General features: G+C 39.8%; 1 protein-coding gene and 1 long non-coding RNA gene across 2 annotated transcripts in view; one reads left to right on the top strand and one right to left on the bottom strand.

Annotated features, from left to right (window-relative positions):
* Positions 1–2,413, bottom strand: part of LOC126552222 (uncharacterized) — a 44,237-nt gene extending 41,824 nt beyond the window's left edge. The window contains exon 1 of the long non-coding RNA XR_007606063.1: positions 1,968–2,413. This is a non-coding gene — a long non-coding RNA (uncharacterized LOC126552222). The remainder of the gene's footprint in view (positions 1–1,967) is intronic.
* LOC114122572 (ecdysone receptor-like) overlaps positions 1–18,153 on the top strand; it is a 112,496-nt gene that overhangs the window by 65,208 nt on the left and 29,135 nt on the right. Inside the window, exon 4 of the mRNA XM_050206858.1 lies at positions 11,118–12,005. Coding sequence (XP_050062815.1) covers positions 11,504–12,005 — 502 coding nt within the window. The 5' untranslated portion in view covers positions 11,118–11,503. The remainder of the gene's footprint in view (positions 1–11,117; positions 12,006–18,153) is intronic.

Raw genomic sequence — 18,153 nt, forward strand, 5'->3', positions numbered from 1 at the left:
TTTTTTTTGCATTGCTTAACAAATGTTGGATCAATGGGTATTTTAATGTAAATTAAAATTATTTTTATGAATGAATTATAATTTTGATTTAAAATTTTTAACTTATATCCAATAAAATATAAAAACACGTATTCTATAAACTCAATTTAGTATGATTGTGAGTGTAGATCTTCATGAACTTCATGCACATCGTATATCGAGTTTTGTTTGGAGATTATAATATTATGTGTATTTATATCACAATGGATACAGGAAGGAGGAATAGATTTAAATAGATTGTCCAGTAAATGTTAAATAGACATACAATATTTGTGTCTAAATTTGCATAATTTATCGGTAGATAAAACAACAGTTGTATTGCTAAATAATTACAAAGATTAAAGCGCACACGCGCGAAAAAACAAAATAAAATTTATTGTAAAAGTAGTGTTCCGATGAATATACATATTGGTCCGCAAAAAATTACTTATATAAGTAATAATAGAAGTATAATTTCATCATTTGAAGAATACCGAATACATTCACGTGGAAACGTAATCTCTGGTGCATTTTGTCGGCGTGTTGAACGCAATGTATTTGCAAGAGAATATCGTAATGCCAGGTTGGTGCGTGCTAACATCCTATAATATGTTAAATTTTGTACTAACCCAAAAATTAGCTCTCTATTAAAGTATAGTTATGATAGAAAGTCTGTTGGCGCAAATATAACTGCAACATTCGTGGGTAATGCGTGCATATATACATTCTGTGATGATGTATATACGGTCGTCAAAACTATAGACGTTTCGAGCAGAGATTCCTTCACCCACGCCGTCTATTCGCGTAATATCGCGTATGTAAGTATATATAATTATCATCGTTGCGTATATAGGTATATAGGTACTGCAGTGTAAACGTAACGTACAGGTTTATCTCTCTCACTAATTAACGACCGACCGGCTCGTATGATTAATTTCACCCACTGGCCCCTCCGGGCCGGTGGTGGGGGGCGGAAGAGTTGAATATATTTTGTATTATTATTATATTTATCATTATAATCATCATTACGACAGCGATACACTGTACACTAGGTGTAATGTGTATATTATATATCGTTAATTATTAGGTATCTATATTGTTATTGTTATTATTTTAGTCTATATATAGCGAGTTTCGCATCGTCGCCGGAATAGACGTTCGCCGGGTGGAAGACCAGAGCAGGGACGAAGCGAGAGAGGGACTGCTCCGTGCGAGTGTGTGTGCAGCGCGAAGGGAAAATCGATACCACCGGGTACCATACTCCCGTATTATTATATCGTATGCGTTGTAGTTCTCCTGCTGTATACACAAAAATATAACTTCGTATCGACGCCGATTCAATTGGCCCAATTGGAGATACTAGGTATAATAGATATACCTATAGGGTATACGTATAAACGACGCCGTTATTATGCGATGATGGTTTTGAATGTAGCTCGATATTATTACACATAATATATACCATGTATGTATATAGGCTTAATCGGCTCATTCGGCTCAAAAACGAATTTGTTGCAGTCGTCCCGGCGAATCGGTCCAATCGAGCGACGAACACGATAAAATGTTGCACAATATAGTATATTATTATGTATATGTATTATGTACCCAATATAAAATTCAAGTATAATTTAAGTGTCGTCGCGTTTAACGCTGAATTGATCACCGTGTCCCCCCGCACGAGTTTGGAGTATTTTGATTGGTCCACAACATGTAACCGTAGAAAAATTCAAATTTACGTCCCTATAATATATTTCCGTATAATAAAGTATGAAGTGTGCAACTCGTTTCAACCGCACCGCGCGTTTGTATTGGCCGTAAGGCTATTTTGCATTTGAAATGCAGACCTATTTCGTTTGAATGCTATTTCTCAGGAGCGTCCGAACGTAATATATAGCACAATGATATTGATTACGCAAAGTTCAAATCCTTTTTACAAAACGTAGGCTTACCCATCATAATCCGACATCCCGACTATACGCTTACACGTTGAAACCGATTCGCCACGTCGTCGTTATCTTCTGTTTATTTCGGTTTTAAACGCGTTAATATTAATATTCCGTTTTCAATAGCGTATAATATAGTAGATCCGTACTTATTTATAGACATTGTTAATAACTCACAGCGATTAACGAAACAGATTATCGTCGAGCACGTACACCGACACGACCGACTGTATAATATTTAGCGAGGACCGGCGGATATAATAATAATAATACGTTTTCCCAGCGCAGATTAGCAGCCACCAGCCCCGGTATATTCCGCGTCGCAGCAGCCTCGCGTACGACGTATAAACATATTATAAATTCTAATACGGTTCGTTATATTGTCGGGAGTTTACTATACACGTACATTATAATACTATACGGACGCCGGTCGTGAAAACGGCGGATTTTCGCTCGTCGGTTTTTATATAGTATCGGAGGCGAGTGCGGGCGTCACGTCGTTGCAGGCGACAAAGGGTGGTCGTTGCACACGCGCGTACTACTACGTATATGATCGGCCGTCGGTGTCGTGTGATTTATCTCAAGGCAAACGAGTATGGAGAAAAAGAATAATATAATGTATTAAAATAATAATAAAATAACAACCGATACGGTCGTGTTTGCGAGTAGTTGGGTTAGGTTTTTTTTTTTTTTGTGTCCGTCGTCCCGCGGGTATACCCATATATATATATATATTACACGTATATATAATATGCACATACATAAAACATGCTTTATATTAAATATATGCGCTGTGTGTGTACGCGACTGAATCCGCGGAGACTCGGTCGAATATTATAAAAAAATATTTGTTCGTTTTTTACGCGAAACACGCGAAAATACGTATAGGTGAATACCGGTCGCCGCCGCCGCCGTCGCAGCGATGATCGACGCGCGCGCACGACGATCGCAGCGAGCGCAGATGGAGCTCTGAGGGGGACGCGTCGACGGTCGCATTAAATTATAATATATTATGTGGAGGTGAGCCGTCACGAGGAGACATAATTGGCTTTACCGCGATATCACAACAATATAATATAATGTATTAATATTTTATCGTGCCGTGCACTTTTCCCGTCGGATTTTTCCAAATCGAATTCGTTTTCGGTTTTCGACGATCAACTCCTACTATACGTCGTAAAAAATAATTACAAGCCGTCGTCGAGAGTCGTACCTACACGCCGACCGTTGTATTACGGTTTGCTGCGCCCCCCCCCCCCCCCCCAACGATTGGGCGACTACCGCGCGGGTTTGAATTATGGCTTTCGTCCGCCGGTAACAGATACTTTTCAAAAAAAGGTCCTTCGGTACCCTCCTGCGCCGCAGCGCCGGGTAATCGGGCGCGCGAACACACGCCGGCGGCGCGCGTCGAACACATCAGAAATGCACCCGCCGCCGCGCGCCCCGGTTTTCGTGCTGCCCGCGTGTGACCCATACACACACACACCACACACACACAATAATGTGTGCCAAAACCGGTTTCGGCCGTCCGAGCGTATATAAAAATAATAAATATAATATAATGCGCTATTTGCCGGGGGGTGGCGGCCGCGGTGGTGCAGGCGGCGGCGGCGGCGGCGTCATAGTTGCTGCGCTCGGCGGTGTGACTGACCCCGTCGTCGTCGACGCCACTACCGCGTTTCTATATATTATTCTACTACGAGTCGTACGTACGCGTAGAGGAGGACGTGATACACATCGTACGCGCATAACATTATTATCATTCGTTATAATATATTTTCATCCCACTTTGCCCGCAGCCGTCTGCCGGTTAAATAACGACGACTCGGTCGCTCCGGCCGCGTATGTATATTATAAATAATAATAATAATAATAATAGTAATAAGCCCGCCGCCGATGATGCGGTCTCGAGAGGAGAAAAACTCCGTTACGGTTTCGTTCACGTCGTCGTCGTCGTCGTCACCGTGTAAATCGTATAATCGTCGTCGCTCAAGACTCTTCTCCGACGAGCGTCGTAGTGATATTCGTTTTCTTTTTTACTCTTTCACTCGCGTTCTACGCGCGGTGTACCGCTCGTTCGTCGCCGTGACCGACTCAGCGATCGCTGCAACACTTTGCGGTTTCGTCCGTCAAAACGAAAAAATATTTTCAAGCGTAATAATTGTCGGTCTAAACCGTATATTATGATATTATACGTATAGTCATACTCGATAATAAACAATATTATAATTATATTATTATTAATTTATTATGTAATTATTGCGTGTACGAGACGTCGTGATCCTGCGGGTGATATCGCGCACACCGCGATAGGATCGGCGAAAGAGATCCTCCTCGGAAATCTTAGAGCTGTGTACGTCACGGCGGGCAGTGTAATGTAAGTTGAACGCGCGCACCGCGATTTGATATGGAAACGCGCAAAATGCAGAAACACGTACGTCACGATACGTACTCGCTGCACAGCAATAATATTATATAATATTCGTATATTATGCACTCTGCGACGACGGACGTCGAGACGAAAACCGTTCGGAACGCGACGGTGCAATGCTGCAGAATGTCTCGTGTACAGCGCACACCTATTATTAGTGTATTAATTATCTATAGGAATTTAACGTGTCGCGGATTTTTTCAACAAAATATTTAACGTTAAAACTATACTCAACAGTTTTTTTTTTTTTTTTTAACAGATTATGACCAGACGTTTAAGCGTACGAAGGTCAAGTTGTATACGATTTACAAAATCTCAGAATGTTGGTCACGTCGTTGCACATTTCGTCTGTAGTGTAAGACACCCTATAATTCTTATGACTTCTTTACTTATCAGTTATCACTTTGAAGCGCTGAAAGGTTCGATAATATTGCTATCGCTATCGCCTTGTAAAGTCTAATATTTACTGGACTTATACACACAGAGCTATTTGCTGCTGCAGGTGCAGGTGCCGTAATGGAATCAATTTTGAGGTCGAAAATAAATAGCGAATGATTATTTTTATATTATAAAAACGTTTGATAATTCAAAGGAGATAGTGAGGATACATTATACATTCTGATTATTTCGAAATATCATGTCATTCGCGCGCAACAATATATAGTTGTGTACTCACGATACGCGGTCAGAATTATGAATTCACATTGACCTTGCGTCGCATACAAATAATGTAGTCTATAGAGTATTGGCTTCTATGTACAATATTATAAATTATAATACGTATAATAGGTAGTATAACTTTATATTTTTTTATTATTATATATATGGGTTCGTGTTCGTTTGCCTCGTTCAATCTATAGCGCATATATAATTTCAATAGTAACAATAACCGCGAATATTGTGGCTACACGTGTATACATATTATGCTCTACTGCTGTCTGTAAATATTACGCCTTGCCGGCTGCCGTAGACTGGAAACCGTAAAAGTGAAACAATTAGGCCAGTGCGGATATCAATTAATTTGCACATTGCACGGTATAGTTTTACGGTATCCGATTATACGTAATTGTTTTCAATGAGATATCGCAACGGTTGTTGTTGTCGTACGTTTATTAGTGTACCAATATAATACTGCATAGTGCACCGCCGGTAAATCGAATGATAATACTAAGACTTACCTATAATCATTGTTACTATATACAATATACCTATACCTGCCTCCTACTAATTAATTACGATTTTTCTAATATATTTGTGTTTAAGTCGTTTAATTTACGATCCACACTGGTTGCACCTGTTGGAAAAATATAGAATCGTGTTATTTCACTTGTGTTTGCGGTGTGTTTACGTATATAGCACGCAATAAGGTATGTGCTACCGGTTATTTACATAACTGCAATGAAATCTTATGACCTTTGAACAGATCAAATATAAATGTATATTATTCTCTTTTTACCAACCATATTTAACATAATCATCATATTATACCGTGTTCTGCACACAACAGACGGCGGTTAAAATAATATGGTTAAGCGCTCGGAGTAATTATTAGTGTGGTAAGCCATGTAGAACTATAAATATACGAAAAATCATTGTTAATAATATACGTACTTGAAATCTAATTAAAAGCATGGAATCGTATTGTTTTATGTACCATAATAATTTAACGTATACACTTATACTATACTGCAGTGGATTTCATTCGTCGTTGGTTGATGTTTATGGTAATAAACGTTAAATATTATATAATAATAACTAATACCGTGTCCGAACTATAGTAACATTCAGACATTCAGTGTACTGTTTATCGGTAAAAAAAAAAAAAACAATTTCATTGCTATGTGTACACTGTACAACACAAATTACAATATTTCCCGGAAATACTTTTACGATCCGTGCTGTGCAGTAAAAAAGTCGAGATTATAAAAACAACACCGTGCGTACGGGGCGGGATTTTTTTATTATCACTTATCAGTTTCTTTAATAGTCCTATGTTTTCGATGTTTTGTACAGTGGCGTGTTTAGAATTTTTACATTTTTACGTCGTATATTTTTGTTTTAAAATTCAAGTCGAGCAACGAGAATACTGTATACGTTTTACTAGAAATCCGTACACCAAACAAACAATTCTTTGCAATTGCGGGAAAATGGAAATCAATGGATAACAACGTATTACAATATTACACACTCAGTCTCTCTCGTTTCCAGTCGAAAGCAAATACGCGCGTCACCGAAAGTCTTGCCGTCAACAGCGCAAATGATACTTAAAGTACACACATAATATACTTAATACTTATACATACTTATAATAATATTATGTACTTATACTATAGTACATATCATATTATAATAGTGTAGTATCAAAAACATTTCACAACTTTGCCTTAGGCTTGTGCGGTAGATTATTATTATTGTATTGACCGCGTGTTGTGTACGTATTTAAAGCGATGATATATACGATTTTGCAATCGGACTCGTGTGCGCGAGATCATTCATTATCGCTCGTAACGAACGTTACAATGTTGCATATTAAAAGAAACTGGTGCAGTTTTGTTCGATGCGTCGCGTTGGGGGTCATGGTTCACGTCGTCGTCTCGTCGCCGCGACGAGCGGCGGCGGCCGTGACCGGCAGTCGGCGAGAGTGAGTGGTCAGGATCTCTGATCGCCGCCGAATCGGAGGATCTCCTTGTACCGGTTTTTCCGACTGCCGCTTACCGTCTTTTTCCTTTCGCGCACGGCCGCACGCGCAAGTGCGGTTCACGTTTGGGAATCGCTCGCGCACGTTTCCACGTCCGTCCGAACGCGAACGATCGGGCGGCGGCGGCGGTCGCCACTGATTCCCCCCGCCGCGTCACTGCCGAAACGTCCCGCGGCCGTCCCCGCCCGTCGTCCGCTCACCCATTCGAGCGCGAAGCGCGCACGGGAAACGCCCGGCGCGCCCCTCCGTCCCGCCGCCGCCGTCGCCGCGTCACCGACCCGCGGACGACCAAACGGCACCGGTGTTCCCCCCCGTCGCACACGCACACCGACACCGGGAACGACGACGGCCGACCGTCGGCGGCGGGCCCCGAACGCGCTCGGCGGCCGGGCGGCCGGGCGGCGTGCGGTTCGCGTTACCCCGTCGCGGCGTCGCCGGAGCAGTTCGCACCGCGCCGTCCGTTGAGCACTGTCCGTGTGTCTAACCGCGCGACCGCCGTCGACGATTTGGACTACGATCTATTCGATTCTCAGTGACGCGAGTGAAAACCGCTATTGCATGTCGTATCGTTATTATTATTATTATATTATATTGCTCTAATTTAACATAACCGATTTTTCTCGTGCTCTCTGTGTCGCCCGAATAAACCGTGCGCGCGTGTGTGTTGTGGTGTGTAGCGTTCTAGCCGCTTTCCCTGGACGGACGTGGTTAGTTATAATAATAATATACCTACTACGTACACGACGCTATTAATGATTACTATTATCATTCTATTAATAATAAAATATTATATTTATGTTACGATCTAATATTGTTTTTCTCTCGAAATAGCACACGGCCGTAACGTGTCGTCGTTAACGATGGTTTTGTAGGTACTCCACGATTTCCCCCCCGCGATCGCTGTAAGTAGACGGTTTTTAAGTGCTCGGATGAGACGTGTGAACGCTTTTCTACGGGTCATAATAGGTGATATCGGGATCCGGTCAACCCTTGACGTTCGCCTAGTGTGTGTTGGTCGGTGCGTGGGTCCGCGGATTTGGGTCATCGTTTTTCTGCTCGTTTCAAACTCTAAACGCCGTGTATATCGTGTGTGTACCGTCTAAATTATCATTATCAGATAATGTTATATTATCGGCGTTAAACGGCCAAAACAAACTCGTCTGTTGGAAAGTCGTTCGCCTCCCTCTAAGCGTCGAGACTCTTGCGGCGGAAGTTCTTCGCGGGACACTGTGCTCTGTGCGATACGCGGAAGACCGTCGTCGTATTATCTTTATCTTTCGCGGGTGCGTTGGGTTCCACCGTAGCCGTGACGAAACTTCCGCCCCGTGCGAGCACAGCATAGTGGCGGTGACACACATCTGCACGGCAGGACGTGGAATTCGTGTCGTCGTCATCGTCGACGCGTTTTTGTAAACATTCGTGAACCGCCGTTACTGCGTCGTCGTTGTTTACACGTCACGGACAAAACCTCCAGCACCCCTCTCCTTCGCGCATAAGTCTGTAGCTTCGTTTGTTGCAGTACGTGGCCGTCGAGTCTGGTGCATGTGGCCCGGGCATGCATCCCAAACGAGATCACTTCCGATGATTGTTTGTATCTCATTATTGTCATGTCGTTCGGAAACGTACTCGCGAAATCGATTTGGCCAAAGTCGTCGTCGTCCCCACAATCGGGAATCGCACTGTCGTATTTTCCGTACGACGCTAGTGAAACAAATCCTCCCCGTTCGGCAGTTAAATAAACACGAATGGGATATACTCGTCCGTCTGCGAATAGCCAGAATTAAATTTCAAATTAAACGCGAATCGTAATCGTCGTTCGATCGGCTAAAAATAAAAAAAAACGTTACCAGTTCGTTTCCAGTTTATTTAGTAATAAATTTCTTTAATGGTTGTCGTTTTTTTTTTTTTTATTCGTTATCGATTAAATCGGGGATTTAATATAGGTTATAGGCCGTTATGTTTGAATTGTTTAAAAAGAACAATTACCTACTTGAATGGTGCACTGCCTTCATTTCAAAAAATGGATAACAACGTGTGTCGGTTAAAATTAGCTGTACCTATCGATAAACTCTGGTTTTATTTTAGTCATATGTAAAACATATTATAAATAATATACTATTATTTTGTGTGTACGTGTTCTATTTATAGAGATAATTCAATTTGAACGTAACTGTATGTGTATTTGAGATTTGTTGTTTACCGAAATTACTCGTTGGTAAAAATCTTAATTGGCTCGAATGCACATGTTTTTTTTTTAATTAAAAACTCAGATGCCAAACAATTAGTTCGTTTCTTGTCCAATGTAAACGACGGTGATAGTTTTTTCGCTTTCCAGGAACGCTCCGTTATTTTTTTTATGACAAGAAAAAATATGACCATAATGCATAAATAATTATGAATGTACACATCAATTCGAATTAAATAAATCTCGACAATGGTGTGGACTACAAAATCCTTGACAAAATCTAAAAAAAGCCACCTCCCCATAAGGCCCTAACTATGAACGTTATAATCTAGTCTGACCAATGTCGATCTTACGGGAAAATAAATCTGTTACAACTATGATAGTTCCGCGAACACCCACCGGCCATCACTAATGTCGCGTGGACTATAATAATTATATTTATGAAATTCTTCAGTGATGACTCGCGGCCGTTGGTGTTTCGACCATAATATACTTTTATTTTAACGTACTTATTATACTACGCGGACTTGTTACGAATCACATTTGTACTATATGTATAGTGTATATAGTGTAGTATTGTTTACTATCTAATATTGGTTTCTAGTTTCTATTCTTTTCGAGTTATAAACTAACTACGACCTCTGCAATATTTGCAATATACAACGACCAATCAAAATGGTTGTAAGAGTTAACAAAACATAGGACCATGGGTGTGTTATCAGGAAAGCGAGAAGGGAAGTTTTCTAACCTGATATTTTATTGCGAGATAAAGATAATTTTGCCCCTCCCCTATCATATTGTTCTATCATGCATTTAATTTTTTAAACATTATGCTTGAGCTTTAATATTTGGTGTGCGATTTATGTAATTATACTATTTTATGATTTAAATATTTATCTTTTTTTAATAGGTAGGTAATTTAAAGTTTTGCTGATTATAATATTACAGGGGTGGACTGGGAGGTATACGTGTTTTTTTAGTAAAAACTAACAGTAAACGATAATATGTACTTGATAATCTATATTTTATTTTAACACAAACATAGGCACACTCCTAAATACAGAAAATCGAATCAGTTATTTCCAATAGTAGGTATACTCGTATTAGATATTATATAATATAGTTGTACGTCTTGAATAGCACCTCTTAAAATATAAGTAGGTACTATGTTTAGATATAAAATAATTACAATTTAGTATAATCTTGTTGTTATAATATAGCTATTACTCACTATAATATTATGTGCTAATATATTTAAATATTATACTGGTTATAAACTGGACGCAATAAGCATATTTTAAGTAAACATTTTTTTCATTAAATCTGAACTTCTATACTGGTGTTATATTTTTATTGTATTAAACTATAATTTATTCACAGATTTCCGTACTATAGTACCGAATAGAAGTATGGAAAGAAGTGAAGGAGTGTGCTTTAACACATGTACCGTGTACAGAGTTCCTTTCTGGTACTTATATATAGTGCTTTACTGCAATTATGACGAATTAATTAAAAACCGATGATCGACGTATTCCTCGGTTAACCTATATCGCATTTCTACTTTATGCGTATTATAAACTACATAATATAGGTACGAACCGATCGCGTGTTATTAATATTATTCCCACTTGTTCGATAATTGTGGTTCAAAACCGTTTTGCATTAAAAACCATACACTTTACCCCACTGCACATAGGTATCCTAGAAAGGGATAGAATCATTGTGTAGATGTCAAAGTATGTTTGACGAAATCCCATCGCGTAGAGTCCGCTACGCGTTTACTCCCGGAAAAAAATATTCTATAATCGCGTTTTTCTAACTCTGCTCCGATTTTGTTCGCAGGTCTGGAAACCGTCTCAGCAGCAGCAGCAACAGCAACAGCAACAACGCGTTGGGTTATCGCGTGTATACTACGCATATTATAAAGTGTCGTGTTTGATGACGTGCAAAGTGTCGTGTCGCCGCGAAGTGTCGTATCGATTTTTGTAACGATATTATACAGTCGTAAAGTGGTGTTGTCGCGTCTCGCGGACGACAGTGCGCGGCGCTCGTACGGGGTGCGGGACATGCACCAACGCGGCGACGTTCAACCGGACGACGGTCACGACGAGCCGGCCATCATCGCGGGGTGGTGGTGCGCGTAGCGGCCGAATCGCGGCGGCGAGCAGCACGCCGTGCCGGGCCGCAACGGTCCATGCGTGATAACGTGCGACCCGCACGCGGCCGCAATGATGGACCAGAAATGTGACGGCGGCGGCGGTGGTGTCGCTGCTGCCACCGCCGGAATCGGTGGCGGCGGCGGCGTCGGCGGCCTCATGTCGTACAACCGTGGCCGCGGTGGCACCGAGGTCATCATCAAACCCCGTAGCCCCGTCGTGGTGCAGGTGGCCACCGGCGGCGGTTACCACGGCCTGCCGACCGCCTCCGACGCGGTCATCGTGCGCAGCCCGCCGGGCGGCCACTTGCCCGGACCGCAGCAACAGGCCCCGCCGTCCCGCAACGGTTGTTCCACCCTGTTCAGCGACATCGCCGGCGTCAAGAGGCTCAGGCCCGACGATTGGCTGGCCGTCAACTCGCCGCCAGCCTCGTCGCCCGGCACGTCGCACATATCCTACACCGTCATATCCAACGGCGGTGGCGGTGGCGGCGGCGGCGGCGGCGGTGGTTACAGCACGTCTCCGATGTCGACCAACAGCTACGACCCGTACAGTCCGATGAGTGGGAAAATCGGTAAGTGCTTATCGGTTTTGTGTATTTTATTTTTTTTTTCGAAATTCTTTTAAGATAACGCGCCTATTATAATATAATATTATGTTAAGTAGAACGTCTCCGTCAAAATTACCCCCGTCCGTATCAATACGCGACCAATGCACGTTCTACATATGGTGCCAAATTTTAATCGATTGAATTTCCCAGCCCTTTTTTTGGCGCGACGTTCCCATACCCTCTTCTTTGAATTTATATCGTGTGCATGCGCGTGTAAAGCTTTCGTAAAAAAAAAAAAAACCAAACCTATTGATTAATTTGTCGAAACGGATTTTCATATTTTGGTCAAAAGTGTCAACAAGGCGATAAAATTATTTTAATGTCATAGTTTTTAACGTGTGGTCTATAAGTGTGATGTGTGTAATAAGGCAATAAATATTATGTGCGTCCGTATTTACTTGGCCTAGTTAGGAAATCAAACACTTGAAACGCCGCGGCCGCCGGTCTGTTATTATTACCATTATACGTTTTTATAATTACAATATATCGTGTGGTCGGCAAATAACGCTCGAATAGAAAAACAAACCGAATGACCGCTCAGTGTATCACCTACCTATTTATATAAGTGAAAAAACCGAAAGCCTTGCGATTATTATTTGCTAGGTGTAGGAATATGTACCTGCACAGCGTGATCATTTAAGTGTTTTTTTTTCTGCCAGCGTTAATTTTTTTCACGAAAATTATTACTTTTAAAATCATTTTTTGATATGAATAATAAAAAATGAAAAAACGAATTTGTTACTCGTTGAATTAGTTACGCGAGTTATACACGCAACTATATAGGTGTACGTTTATTGTATCTCTACGACTACACGGTATATATGTACCTATTATATTATGTACACGTTCAATTTAACGACCTTGGTGGAACTAGGAATATTCACGTCGTCGATTGCGTAATAACCGAACGTTTATGTGTGTAAATGCAACAAGAAATAATAATTATCTCTAAATAATAATAATAATAAAAAAAAATTATTTAAACGATTATGTTGTGTGTGATGTGTTTATATATATATCTATAATATACTACGAGTATACTGTCGTACACGCTGTATATAGGCCACACACATATATTATTATTATAATATACGATGTGTACACTCTGCGGGGTATCAATCACGTAATTGGGTTACGGAAATTTATTCAAAGTTCGACGGTTGACCTCTGCGGACCTCTGGGTGCCAAAATGTTTTTTTTCTTTTTATTCTTACAAAAGAAAACATTACTTCGTTATAAATGGCGAAAGAAATATACAAAGTAGTATCGAGAGCCATAATACGTCGTCGACGTGGTCGTCGCCGTCGTTTCGTTGACGTGAAGGTGGGGATTATTAATTTTGGGATAGACCTTGTGTGTTTACACACTATACAGTAATATATAATATATATAATATATATATACACACATCACACTCGCGCGGACTGATACGAAAACAAATATGTAGGTCATTGAGCCTCGCGTGTCTGTATATCTCTTTCTTTTCCTCTCCCCGCTGCTGCAGTCTCCCACCACCCCACAACAATATATATATATTGCATTCGCTCACACCGAGCCAACGGTATAATATTTTTTTTTGTTGTGGTCCTTCATTTTTTTCACAAAAACAAAATAATATACATATAATTATATTAGAAACCGTTTGTATGTGTGTTCGAGATAAAAAATAAAAACCGACTAAAACAATCACAGCAACATAGGTATAAAAATATAAAAATAATTATAATGAGTTATAAAAAATCCAGAAAGGGGAATAGGTATATTACTTTATTATACAGCAACTTCATCGCCTGCTGGTACGTTTTCTTTTATTCTCTCGCGTCCCATCATCATCAGATAATGATAATATAATAATAATAGTAAAGCATATTTCGAACGTAAAAAATACCTAACGGTACATACAATAGAATAGGTAACAACTACGTATACTCTGTAGTTTTCTTCTTCGCGTCCGTTGCGGTGTGTAGCAGCGCGCTCGTCGGAGAACAATATCGCCCTTGGGTAGCTTAACCTTGGGCGGCCGCGGAACGGTGGTACATTAATATATAGTATAATAATGCTATATGTACAAGGGAGAAAGAGTGGAGGCCTTTCTCTTTGTCCGTATACATAGTAAAAGAACGTTTCATGTAGACCATCCGCTGTGACAATAACAAAAATATGCGTTATAACGGATCGCTGCAGCGAACTTTTTATCATTTTTTAATTATTTAATATACCGTGTGCTCGATCCCGACATGTGCAACGTAGGTACTCGTCGTCATCGTCGAATTAGTCGGCTCGTTATTATATATATATACTATTATTATTATGTTAATCTGTATAAAATGGTTTACGCTCGATTTTTTATTCGCGATAATAACTCCTTGACCTTGCTAACTACGGCGGAGGGTACACTCGACTGATAATATATGTAGGCCAAGCTTTAGCGAGAAGTAAACTTTTTCGCGGTGTCTATATAACTAAAATAATCGCGGGCGTACAATAATATATCACTCGATATCACTATACAATATTCTGTATGGACATGTGCGTGTAGTGCATAATATTAAGTATATGAATACGCACGAGGTTTTTTTCTTTTGAAAGACGTCGATAAGTTTTGTGCTCGCCCATATTATAATTTTATATATTATTATAGTAGATAACGTTTTTTTTTTCATTTTATTCGTGGTTAGCTGGCTATATAGGCTAATAATGATACGTATTATACTACAAGGTGACGACGGGTTGCAATTTATTATAGTGCATGCTAACTATAACTATATCACTGTATGTATAGCTATGATTTCCCGTAAAAATTAAATCGATCGATCTACGAAAAAAAAATTGTTTCTGTATAAAAACTGCATCCGAGTGTGTAGAAATCGAATGAAGCGTGTTTTTGAAAGTTAATGATGAAAAAAAAGTTGATTTATATTTAATTGAACGCACATTTGTCTGCGCAGCGAGAAAGGACATCGCTCAAACGCACAACTCAAATGCGGGTTGATGTGGTATGTTTTTTATATTCTATTTGTTTCATATACGCTACCCGTATGCGCATATGACACGTTAATTGGTTGAAATTTTACAGTTTATGACGTTGTGTGTTGTATGTATGATATATGCCGCTCACACACGACCGTCGTTGTATTATAATAATTTATGAAATTCTTTTTCAATTCTTTTCGACGTCTTCCCCCCCTCTTCCCACACCACCACTGACGAATGCGTGTGCGTGTGCGTGCGAACGTTGGACACATAACTGCAGCGTGGGCGTCTGTTCGTTCAAAGGGTTGTGCGAGTCAAGGACTTTCGATCGCAAACGGTGTGTGATCGTGACACGACAATAATAATATTATTGTTGTCGTATCGTATTGTGGTAATTATTTATCATTATATGAAGGGAAATCGACGAGGATTTCACGAATCGAAGGGAACGCGCTCGGTGAACGGACCGAAACGAAACGACGACGACGATAATCGGACCAAGGTCGTCGTCAGAAGATACACGATTTTTTATTTTCTTCGCGGCCCGATGATTTCAGGAAACTCGGTCGCCCGTCGTGGAAAGGGACCGCGACTATCGGTCTTACGTGTTTTTTTTGTCGCGTATCAATGCACCTATATAGGTGCATTATAATACCTTTTCGGTACATGCGCGTATTAACCAACACGTAACGGAGCATCGCGGTAATATCGGTAGATAAATCATTTTTTTTTCTCCCCACCCGGACGATGACGATTACAATACACTACACGAGCGTTCTGTATTGTCATTCGGTAATGAACCGTGTGTGATCGCGCTCGAAGGAAAAAAAAATAACGTTTACCACATACAACGACGACGACTACGACGACGACGAACTACGCAGCGTACGCGTTAGATAACAGTGGCCGACAGACGTGACTACTTTTATATTCGAGTGTATAAAAATGGTGAAACGTCGTCGGTTTTGGGATATTGTGTTATACACCGCGAACTCCGGTGTACCCGCGTATGTGGGTCATTCGACGTTTAATATATTATATTATTATTATTATTATTATTATAGAAAGGGAACCGACATATTTTGACCTACACCCCGGAGCCGGTTAACCAGTCGGATTTTTCGTCGTCTACGCGTATGCACGCGCGGCTGAATTTTTTCTCTTAGTCATCCATCACCGTGTATATACAGTATTTATATTTGCTGGAAATAGTCAAAGTGAAATCTCCGTCTTTTATTATTATTATTATTATTATTTTTTTTTTTTTATTCATCCGTCCGTCGTTGAAGTTTATTTATTATTGTCGTTATTATCGTCGTTACTACCGATATCCGGTCCGCTGCATCAGATTGCCGCCGCCGCTTTTTTTTTTTTTTTTGTTTCACTAACGAGTAATAACAGTAAAAGCGTATCGGCTGCTGTGAATCCATATGTAATATACATCATCACGAGAGTATTATAGTCGGAATTATGGTGATCATCATATTTTATGGTCGTTTATTGACTCGGGTCGTTTTCGGCGATCGTATGCGTGTACAACTGGGCATGTTTTATGTTAATATACCTACACGGTTGATAACTCTGTTTTTGTCTGGCGTGATATGTTTTTTCACTAAAAATAAACACATTAAAACGAATTATGTCAACGATAATACAGTTAAAAATTAATTGTTATCTCTGCAGGCTTATATAAAAATTTTTACTCCGAAGATTAATATTGAAATTTAATTCGACAATATTATATGTATGTTGTATATAAAATACGCTAGACTCTAGATTTCAAATAATGCCACTTACGAATTATTGACGGTTGGTTTACTAGCCCCTCTCTCCCTTAACTCAATTGTGTTCATTTAATAATTTAAGAGCTTGGTTTCGAATTTCGTCGTCTGACCGATTTTCAGCTTGTATAAAAATATTTTTAAACACGACCGACTGACCAATATTATTTTCGCTCACTATATATACCTACCTATCGGACTTTTGCATATTTAAACGGCTCGTTCGACTGTCCGTCGGCCGTTGTAAATAAATAAATCTATAATACTATTTTATAAATGAAGGTTTTGGTATTTAATTTTTACTCAGTCGCACGCACGCGTATTTTCATATTATTATATTTATATTATATACGTATTATAGGTCCGTCCATTATAGACCGGGTCCGTCGTTTTCTAAAATTAAAATTTCTACGACCCGACTAAAAATACACACACGCACTTCATCTATCTAAGTACGTGCCGGGCGAGCGGTAGGTTCCAGTCTACCGGTAGTATCGCGTTGTTGAATGTTGGTGAGGGGAAACGCGATTGGGAGGGGGAGATGGATCTTTCACTTTTCGAATGGGGACACGGTGGCACTGAAACCAACAGTCACCGCGGCGGCGGTGGCGTGAACAGCGTTTTTAATACTTTCACTATATAATATACAATAATAATATAAATAAAATAATATAATATACGAGTTACAATAACGCTGCTAGTCTTTTATAATAATTATATTATAATCTACACCAAATACGTAAATAGCGCGTGATTGATACGCTTGCCCGTCAAAAGCAGCAACGGATATTATGAAAAAGAAAAATTAACCGTTTACCCGGAGTTGATTGCTTTTATCGTAGAAATTCGTTAAGAGTGGCTGCTCACTCTTTGTTTTTCCTCTCATTGATCTACTCACAATACATAGGTAGTAATTTTCATTTAACACAACCTTTCTTATATGGTTTTAACTTAAGTACTAGAATGAATTTACCTAAAATTAAACTTAATAACATTATCTGTGTTTGTACATTGTTTTTTTTTTTAATATTTAAATGTTGGTGTAAGTTATAGGTATTGTTAAATAGTAATATTTTACCTAGGTACTTGTAGAATTTTCATAATATCAATATATCGTGATAAAAGTAAAATTACTAACACAGATTTTGTTCTCAAGTTTAATTGGTCAATTCACTGTAATACTAGCCAACAATTTCACAAGGTTGGTTATGAACCAAAATTTGCTATATTATGAGTGGGCCAGAGATAGAAAACAAACATTGTGCTGATGACATCTTCTCATTATAGAATAATATTGTGATTTGTGAAATATGAAATATCATGAATGTTTTGGAAATGGTCAATGGACAGGGCATAGA

The sequence above is a fragment of the Aphis gossypii genome, chromosome 1 (assembly GCF_020184175.1).
Source record: "Aphis gossypii isolate Hap1 chromosome 1, ASM2018417v2, whole genome shotgun sequence".
Lineage (NCBI taxonomy): Eukaryota > Metazoa > Arthropoda > Insecta > Hemiptera > Aphididae > Aphis > Aphis gossypii.